This window comes from Rhineura floridana, chromosome 7 (genome assembly GCF_030035675.1).
Source record: "Rhineura floridana isolate rRhiFlo1 chromosome 7, rRhiFlo1.hap2, whole genome shotgun sequence".
NCBI classification, from domain to species: domain Eukaryota; kingdom Metazoa; phylum Chordata; class Lepidosauria; order Squamata; family Rhineuridae; genus Rhineura; species Rhineura floridana.
This window is the reverse complement of record NC_084486.1, coordinates 112530930-112541465: the sequence shown is the minus strand read 5'-3', so window position 1 is coordinate 112541465 and position 10536 is coordinate 112530930. Positions and strand designations below refer to the sequence as shown.

Genomic DNA, 10536 nt, shown 5'->3' with positions numbered 1-10536 from the left:
TGCTTTCATTTACATTGAATCTCTTTTGCAAGAAACAAACAGCTTTATGATATCATCACAAGAGATGTAGACATTCCACCTATGTCCATTCGGTATGTTGGTGTTATCTTATGTGAATTTGTCTTTATTTGAAACCACCTATGGATGTAAGCTCCTGAACAGATAGCAAAATTTCCTAGTTGCCTGTATGTTGTCAGAAAAAGCAGCCTGGTGACCTTTTACATAATGTTTGGCAAATCACTGATTTCCAATCAGTATTTTAGATATTTAGAATGTTGTTGGCCTGATGGTCCTTTTTGTGGATAAAAGTGCTAAAATGGGGAACCTTTTTCAGACTGGGGGCCACATTTCTTCATGAGAAAGTTTCTGGAGGCCAGTTCCAGTAATGGGGAGGGCATGTACCAAATATGCGCAGAGCCAGCTATCCCATTTTTTCATAACGTACACATTCCCCAGCTGTCCATTCCTCTCTCTCTCTCCTTTGTCTCCCCAGCTGTCAGGCTTACAAAAAGCTCCCAAAAAGCTTCTCACTAATGGAGACTTTTGAAAATGCTAATTTTTATGGTTTGGTTTGGGCATATCTGATCCATGGGCTGGAGATTCTCCACCCCTGCTCCTGAGCTAGATGTTCAACAATATGTTACATTTTTACTCTCAGGTTTACTCTTATTAAAAAGCGAAATAATTTGGCTTATTTATATGTTGGAAAAGAATAGTGAATAAATTAGGCAGCCACCACAGTGGCAATATAACAGCCTTTAAAAATTATGTATAATGGCTTTAAAATGTTTCTGTGTGGCTAATTGTTTCCTTGACTAGAATAAAGATATTTGGCATTATTGAGGATGAACTGTCTATAGAAATCAATTGCCAGAGAATAAAATTTGAATCAGATAGATTTTCTGAAATCCAAGCATTGAAATTATGTTTGTGTGTGTGTGTTTTCCCCCTTTCACAGAGCTGATGGAGGTGTCAGTAAAAATAATTTTGTAATGCAGATGACTTCTGATCTGATTAATAAGATGATAAGCAAGCCTGCTTGTACAGACATGTCTTGTCTTGGAGCAGCTTTTCTAGCTGGTCTTGCTGTAGGTATGTAGTAGTCTGAAAATTAGGGTTTTTTCTTTATTCCATATTGTGACACAGATTTCTGGATGGCAAATATTAGCAGAGGTTCTGCCTCTTAATACTTCTAGAAGTATATGTTGCCTAGCTTTCCACCTACATACATTCAGAATGCAAACTGTCTCATTGAGTTAATATCTGCATAAAGATATTGTAATGTGGATATCAAATAACTCTTCAGATTCCAGGGAGCACATTAATTATGAAACAGCGTTTCCTACCAGGCACTCCACTTTCAAGTTTGGGAACTTATGAAAGAAATCACATGCAGGGATAAGATTAAGTATGTGGGTACACAAGCAACTTTATGTACTGTTTTATAAACAGATGGTCAGTAGTGCTTACTTTAGTTTTGGTAAAAAAAAAAAGAAGAGGTGCCAATACTCCTAGCTTCATAAAAGTGTAGCGGGTGCCAACACCAAATGGCTGCCATGAGCAGCAAAAAAAAAAAGTAAGTGCTGGTACTCCATACCGGTGAGTAGTGTCACAAAAAAGCAATGGTTTAAAGCAACATGATTCATAACTGTAGGCTAGACCTTCTGAATATATATGTTGTGTTTTGCTGATGGATTCACTCAGCCTTCTTGGCTTTTTCTAGAGAACTGAAGAAAATGTTTTTATGGATTCATATGAATCTCCTGCTCAGTTAAGCACAATATGGGGGGGGGGATAAAAAACATAAGTCCCTGTTCAATTAAGCAAGCCACCTTTAAGTTGATTTAAAAAAATTAAACACGATGGCACTAATAAAATGTTGTATTTCAAAGTAGAATTTGCTTAATTGGGCTCTGATAAATGTCAAAATTAAGCATTTGTCTTTACACTGCATAATCCAATTTAGTTAACATGGAGTATACTTTGATGGTAAACAATTGTTTTAAAATATGAAGAATAGAAATCTTGAATAAAACTGCTCAAACTCTAAGCTTAAACTTGAAGCCTACAAAGGCTCGAAATATCTGACAGTACTTAATGTATAGCACAAAATCATGTACTCTTTTATGAGGCTCCTACTTTTTCATAGAACATACTTGGAAATATACTGCATAAGGCTGCAGTCCAATACATGTCTACTCAGAAGTAAGCTCCATTGGTTTCAATGTGTACTGGATTGCAGCCTAAAATGTCTCTCTTCTAAGTTGGTCTTTTGAGGAACAAGTTCCATTGAAATGTTTCAGAACTTACTTTAAACTAAATGTATATGTAAAGCTGCAATCTACAAACCACTTTGTGATGAAGATGGCTTCTTCTCTTATGCAATTACTACATAATATTTCAAATGAACAGGTTGTTCAGCTATCATCCTCCCAAGTCATGATTTCACATGAGAAAAGTAAGAAGCTATTGCTCATATGCTAAGCTGCTTTTAAACTCTTGCATATGTAGATGGCATCTCCTTGGGACCTGACATTTTTTCCAAGGAAAACTTGTTTTCATGCCATACAAAGGGCTGTATACAAATAGTACTATCATAGTCCCAAATGGAAGATCAAGTTGTTGGTATGAGGCCATCAGTATTTTAGGCATTAACTGGTTAATATCCCCTCACTGGAAAACCTGTGCTTGATGCCTGTTGGCATTTTAACTCATTAATCCCAATTAAATATAAATCATGTGCCTGTCATTAGTGGCTAGTTCTTATTTTAGATTTGATTATTCTGCATTCTAGATTATGAAAACATGTCCATTTTGTCAATATTAAGACAAATATTAGGTAGGTGGAGGGTGGGGCAGCTTCAGGCATGCTTGGATGAAGCTGACTATCTAGACCCATTTCAATCTTGTTGCAGGGCTGGTTTGGGGACTGAAATGGTCTTGGTCACCCTGATTGATAATCTATGGCTGGAGATAAACAGAGGAAGTATGACCCTTTCAGCAGCTTTCATTACCATTGACTATGGTATTCTCCTGGACTGCCTTTGGGGATTTGGAGCCACCTCTTTGCAATGATTCCACTCCTATCTCCTCTGGTTCCAGAGAACAGTATTAATGACTTCTGCTCAGCCCCTGGAGAATTACCTTGCAAGATCTCACACAGTTCAGTCGTGTCACCCATGCTATTTAACACGTATATGAAGCCATTGGAAACAGTCATATGGGGACTTGTAGCAAAATGTCATCAACATGCTAATGACAACCAACTTTCTCTCTGTTCTATCAATATTGGGAGAGGCTGAGCAGGTCCTAAATCTATGTTTGGAGGTAGCCAATACACACATGGGAGAAGGGCGGGAAATAAATCTAATAAATAAATACATTTCTTAATAAGAAAGAGGAGCCCTGCTGAGTCATACCAAAGGCCCATCTAATCCAACATCCTGTTCTCACAGTGACCAACACAGAGGCCTATTATGTCAAACTGGCAGACAGGACCTTAGTGCAACAGCACTCTCCTCACTTGTGATTCCCAGCACTTGTATTCAGAGGAATACTGCATATAGCCTTCATGGCTAGTAGGCATAGACTGCCTTATCCTCCATAGATTTGTCTAATTCTCTTTTACAGCCATCCAAGTTGATGATCAGCACAATATCTTGTGGGAGCAAATTCCTACTATGCACTATGTAAAGAAGCATCTCATTTTGTCTGTCTGAAATCTCCCAACATTTAGCTTCATTGGACGATTGTTCATTATGTTATGACTAATTCCTTTCTTGGTTTTACTATTCTTCATAGTAGATCTATGTATTCCTTTGCACTATATCTTGATAAAACATGGTACAGCTTGAGAGTGATTTTTGTTGTTTTTTGGTTTCTAGGATTTTGGAATGACAGAGAACAACTAAAGAAGCTGAGGCAAACTGACATGGTTTTTAAGCCACAGAAGGACCTAAAGGAATATGAGCCTGCCATGGGTAACTGGATGAAAGCTGTTCAACGTTCTCTCTGTTGGTACAGCCAGACATCACAGTAATGAGACTATTGCAAAATTAGTATTTTAGATGAGTATCTATGAAACGTTGATTTTTGTAGAACAATATAACCCACAACTCCAATTCTGCCTTAAAGTTGAGTTGTCCTCAGCAGTTTCTCTTCTGTAAGGGTATTTGAAATATACTAGTTGTCCCACTGGAATTGCAGTGACCGCCCTGCAGCAGTCCAGAGATTGAATACCAGTGTTCCCAAGGGATGACTTCCTGTAATGGCCAAATTAAAAATGGAAATGGACAGCCTTCAAGTCAGTTCCGACTTATGGTGACTCTATGAATAGGGTTTTCATGGTAAGCGGTATTCAGAGGTGGTTTACCATTGCATCCCTCTAATGGCCAAATTAAATGTGATGATAAATATATATGAATGCAAAAAAGCCTAGCAGATTTTAAACTATCATGTTGCTATTGATGTTTCCAAATCCAGAGCAGGTTGGAGTTTTTTTCTGCCTAGTAGAAAGCATGAACATTTTCTAATTCTTTTCTTCAAATACCAATCATGGAGGTGGGGAATCTGGATCAGGACTACAACATGAGCAGGTCTGACTGCCCATACCATTTCCCAATGAAACTTGGCCACCTGAATGTATTATTTGCCTCAGTGTCTGTGCTGGTATTTGGAAAAAAGGTAAAGGTGCATTCTCGCATTTATTTAGGCTCTCTGGCAAGTGGAAAATAGCAAAAAACACTTTGTTTTCTGTCAGTCGGATGATTTCATCCTAGTGCAGAATATGACTCCTTGGCCACTGAGAATTGCTTAACAGAAATAAGCACAGAGGCAACTGACATTAGAAACACACTCACTGTTTTGCCAGTTCTGGTGCATCTCCATCTCTCTCTTCTGAAAACGGGGCACATGACGCTAGTCAAATCCTACGCCTGTAAGACGTGGTGGTCTTGAGTGCATTTTTAAAAAAAAATCAACTTCAAAGAGATGTTGTAACTGATTGGCAGATCAATCCGTTCCCCCTCCAGATGTGATCTGGCGACTTGTGTGTTTACAGCCTAAATTAAGATGTCGATTGACTTCCCTTTTCAATGATGATATTCAGTTTATTGTCAAGCCTTGAAAAAACTGAATCCTAGTCATATTAATTGCGAGACGATGTTGGAAATCAGTTAACAGTCCCCACTATCTAGGCGAGGAAAGGGCTAGAAATACCTGTGCTTATAGCTTATGGTGCTTTACTTGCAATGCAGAACCTTGGGAATCCACAATCCTGAGAATCCTAGCTTTTAATTTAAAAAAAAAAATTCTTGCAAACATTTTGTTGCTACATATAACCAATTACTGATGATATTTCCAAATCAACAGCAAGTCAAGATTGTTTTCTGCTCATTAGAAGCCATGATCCATGAGCACAACCTGCACCTCCCATTTGATTCACTGTTCAATTTCCCCTGACTATATACATCTGTTAAAGTGTTTCAAACTGTACCAGAACTATCAACTGTATCCCCAAATTCAATCTCTCTATAAAACAGACAAGAGAATACAGTAGGACTCCGCTTTTCTGTGTTCCGCTAATATGGCGGGGCCAGCTGGGCAATCAGCTGTAGCATGGGGAGCTCCAACCACTGCGCTCCAGCTGACAGGGATCAGCTGGAGCGCACAAGCTCCCCGTGCTACAGCTGATTGCTGTCAGCTGGACCATGGCAACTAGAGCTCCCCACACTACAGCTGAGTAGGGCCCCACGTTCTGGTGGTTTTCGCTTTTTGGCAGGGGCCTGAAACGGAACCTGCCATATGAGTGGGGCCCTACTGTATGTGAAATAGTGCACATGCATCCAATGTTTTCTTCAATGGCTCTCAGGCCAAAACTCGATTTTTAATATTCCCTTGAGGCTTTTTTCTCAAGAGTGGTAGAAACTCCCAGTCTACTTCCAGGTGCTGTTTTTAGTGCAATAATTATTGTGCAGAATGCACAAATCCTTATCAAGTAAGCATGTGCAGTAAATGGCATTTTTCTAGCACTCAAACGTCAGCATTTTCCCCTCCAGCTAGAATCCTATATAAAATTGTTTATGTGTCACGAATATCTATTGCCTGCTGCCCAAATGTCATGCTATTTTATGTGCTCTCTAGAAACAGAAAGCTGCCTTTTACTGAGTTATTTTATTGGCCTATCTAGCTCAGCACTGTCTACCATGACTGGCAATGCCTCTCCAGGATTTTAATATATGAACATAAGAAGAGTGTGCTGTATCAAGCCAACGGCCCATCTAGTCCAGCATCCTGATCTCACAGTGGCCATGGGAAACCTGCAAGCAGGATCTGAGCATAACAACATTCTCTCCTCCTGTGGTTTCCAGCAACTGGTATTCAGATGCATACTGCCTCCAACTGTGGAGGCAGAGCATAGCCATCATGGCTAATAGCCACTGATAGCCTTACTCTTCATGAATTTGTCTAATCCTCTTTTAAAGCCATTCAAGCTGGTGGCCATGATTGCCTCCTGTGGGAGTGAGTTTTAGACAGGACTTTAGGAGGCTAAATCTGGAATATTCTGCATTGAAAGCATGTGGCTCTACCACTGAGCTACGCCCCTTCTAAAGTGTTTTGTTCGCTTTTTATTTTACTTCATTGGCGAAGGAGGGAAGATAAGAAGGCCTTCTGGGAAAGTGAAACTAACCTTTGGCAAAGTTCTCTTTAGTCCAGGAAAATGGACTTTGAAGTAGCACAGTCTTGCTTTAGAGGATAGCCATCACCTCTACAACAAGGCATCGGTCTGCAACTAAAACCCATCCTGTGGGACTACATATATTGCTACAGCGATACAGTCAGACTTTGAAGGATCAGATAATAGATCAAAGATAGTTAGGACACGGTTTGCATTTCTGAGACCCTAACGTGAGAACAGAACATTGGTCACTTACTGTGAAGATTTCTTCTGGTGCAGGAAGCATCCACCACCACCCCCATTTTAGCTGGGTGACATACAATTTGCAACAAAATATAATCTGCTGAAACCTTGTCCCACCCTGTAGTGGGCCTCTTCAGAGGGAAATCCTGTTGGCTCTCCCTCTTACATCTTAACAGTTTCCCCCCCAAATTGTTCTCCACACCCTCTGTTCGTATGGTTGGCCACAAGACAGAACTGGGGAGGAGCCACCTGGAGCCAGACCTACCATAGAAATTAAGATCAGGTAATCCACGTGAGTTCTGAGTGGTGCTATGGTACAATCCATCCTGGATGCCTCCTGTACACCAAGCCAGAAGAAACCTTCAGACGTGACCAATATTTCACTCTAGTCAGAATTGTTAGTGCAGAATTCTGGTTTATCCTGCTATTTGTCACCATAGCAATGGTCTTCAAGTCCCTGAAGGAGAATGGGGTCTAAACTGGAAATTTTCCCTGACAACCTGTACTATGTTATTTTCTTTGTCTAGAGCCAGGTCATCATTAGGGCACCTAGTGAACTGTAGTATATTTGTAATTGGCTTTGTTTTTATATTGCTCTGTTCCTTATTATGGACTACTGTACCTGGGTTAGCTTGACTTTGTATATATACATATTTAGGAGAGCCAAAGCATTCAGTGTGTGTGCAAAAGAAATATGAAAGCTTGAACATTTTTTCATACAGAAGGCCAGTTCTATAGCAGAATGTTTACTTGCACAGTGTTGCTCAGCTGACTATCTCTAGTTTGCAGAAATACCTAATAGATTTCTAATTCCTTAATAAAGTCTTCTTAATAAAATTTGTTCTGAAAGAGATTGTCATTACTTGTAAACTGTCTGTTTGAGACCTCTAATATTTTTGAAGATAGGAGCAATCCATGATGTGTATTAACCATTAAATTTTGGAGGCTTCTGTTTAGAAACTGAAACTAGTCCTATTGTTTCTAATGGCTAGCACAAGAACAATATTTTTATTTACATTGTAAACTCTTACGTTCCATACATATATTGATACTTACCTGTAAGCATAATTTTTCAACTTTGAAATAATTTTGAAATTATAAATACAGTGTACTAGGTTACCAGGTAGTAGTGATTTACAACTATCAAGATATACTAAATGATTTATTTTGTTCTGGAAAGTGGTCATGTCATTGCAAGTGTTCCCCTGTGTCATGAAAATGGCAACCCCAAAGGGGAATTGGTTCAGGATGACAAGGAAAAACTTGCTGCTAAATTGCTTAGAGCCATTGTCAGATTCCCTAGGTATCCAGTTCCATAAATAAGGGCTAATGTTGTGTTTTGGTTTAGGTATGATTCTTCAGTCTAAAAACAGTGATATTTTTCCTTCACGGACATGAGTGCAATAGCTCTTACTTGCTATTGTTTCCTCACAAATGGTAATCAAGAGGTATGATGCCTCTGTCAGCAGTAACATACAGCCAACATGACAAGTAACTACTGATATCTTTACCCTCCCATGAATGAGCAGTGCAGTTAGAGCATTGTTCAAAGTCTAAAAGTACCTTACAGGAGCCCTTCTCTTTAGACCATTGAGCCACCTTCGGTTTCTATCATGAAAAGAAAGGTGGGGTCTGTCTGTCTAAATAAATTCACAATGTGATAATCCATCACTGCTCAGTTTGGGGACCTTTCTGCCAAGTGGGGCTTTCATGGTACTATTGTCCTGCATTTGTCTAGTCCGCTTTTAAAGTTGCCTAAGTTGACAGCCATCACCACATTTGGTGGTAATAAGTTCCATAATTTAAATTATGCACTGTGTAGTTAAAGTTGGAACTTTTTATACATAAAGAACTTCTTATACATAAATACACAAATTGCAGCCCTGGAGTCCTGCTGGGAGGAAGGACGGGATATAAATCTAAATAATAATAATTTGAAAAATCTGTATGATTGGTCTATTAGCATCTCAACAACTATGGCTTTGTACTAAGTACTTTCCTGGAACAAAAAATAGGATGCACACCTTAACGTGGTAAGGGGATTGGGAGCATTGAAGAAGCGAAGAGCAATGCCATCAGGAGTCTAGACTCCTAGCAGGGGCACCCCAGGAGGAATGGTCAAAGCTGAGACACCAGACTAAGGTGCATCCAGACTCAGAAGAAGGCAATGGTAAAGCACCTCTCAATACCTCTTACCATGAAAACCCTATGGACAGAGTATCCAAAATGCAACACAAGATAGTGCTGAAAGATGAGACTCCCAGGTCCGAAGGCACTTGACGAGCTACTGGGGAAGAACAAAGGACAAGTACGAGTAGTGCTGTGAGTAATGACACCACTGGGTCAAAGCTGAAAGGAAGCCCAGAAGCTGATGTGCACAGATGTGAAAGGAGAGTCCAGAGTTGTACGACATACACAATAGGAACACAGAATGTGAGAAGCATGAACCAGGGAAAGTTAGAAATTGTCAAGCAAGAAATGGAATGCATCAACATTACAATATTTGTACAATGAGTGAATTAAAATGGATGCAAATGGGACACTTTCAATCAGGCAACTACAAAATATTTTATGCAGGAAATGAGAAAATAAGAAACGGGGTTGCTTTAATAGTGAGAAGTGATGTAGCAAAAGCAATTAAGAGCTACAACGCAAGGTCTGAGCGAGTGATATCAATGAAATTTAACGGGAAAGCTACTAACATAACCATAATCCAAGTCTACTCTCTAACGGCAAACACAGAAGAAAAGGCTACCTGCTTCCATTCCAGCTGGTCATGATAAGACCTGTAATTCAAGAACTGGTGCCTGAGTGTGCTTTTCTCCTTCTTTCCTGTCCCTTTTCCCTCATGTGTTGTGCATCTTACATGTTTAGCCTAAGAGCATTATTTAACTTTTGTAAATTGTATTTTGTAATTTGTGTTTTTTGTAAGCCGCCTTGAGGGCTTTTGACCAGAAGGCAGGGTATGTATGTATGTATGTATGTATGTATGTACGTATAAATAAATAAATAAATAAATAATACGCAGAAGCACAAGAAGAAAATTGATCACACACCAAAACAAGATGTTCTGATAATCATGGGGGACTGGAATGCAAAAGTAAGGAACAGAGAAGAACTAGAAATTGTGGGGAAATGGAGCTTAGGAGATAGGAATGAAGCAGGAGAAAGACTTGCGCATTCTGTGAAGCCAATAATTTGTTTCTTACAAACACATTTTTTGAGCAACCAAAAAGACAACTGTACACGTGGACATCACCAAAAAGGATGAAACTTCACAAAAATGAGGGGATTGGTAAAAAGAAAGCTGAAAAACAAAGTCCAGAGGGTCACAAAATGCTTGGAAGTTGTTTAAAAACACTATATTAGAAGCTCAACTGGAGTGCATACCGCAGATCAGAAAAGGTACCGCCAGGGCCAAGAAGATGCCAGCATGGTTTAACGAGCAAAGTCAAGGAAGCTCTTAGAGGCAAAAAGTCTTCCTTCAGAAAATGGAAGTCTTGTCCGAATGAAGAAAATAAAAAAGAACACAAACTCTGGCAAAAGAAATGCAAGAAGACAATAAGGGATGCTAAAAAAGAATTTGAGGAGCACATTGCTAAGAACATAAACACCAA

At 39.4% G+C, this 10536-nt stretch overlaps 1 protein-coding gene across 3 annotated transcripts in view; it reads left to right on the top strand.

Moving 5' to 3' along the window:
• GK5 (glycerol kinase 5) overlaps positions 1-7772 on the top strand; it is a 50218-nt gene extending 42446 nt beyond the window's left edge. For all 3 annotated transcript variants that reach the window (XM_061636916.1, XM_061636915.1, XM_061636919.1), the window contains 3 exons: positions 33-92; positions 959-1092; positions 3885-7772. In XM_061636916.1, coding sequence (XP_061492900.1) covers positions 33-92; positions 959-1092; positions 3885-4039 — 349 coding nt within the window. In that variant the 3' untranslated portion in view covers positions 4040-7772. The remainder of the gene's footprint in view (positions 1-32; positions 93-958; positions 1093-3884) is intronic.
• The last annotated feature ends 2764 nt before the right edge of the window (positions 7773-10536 follow it).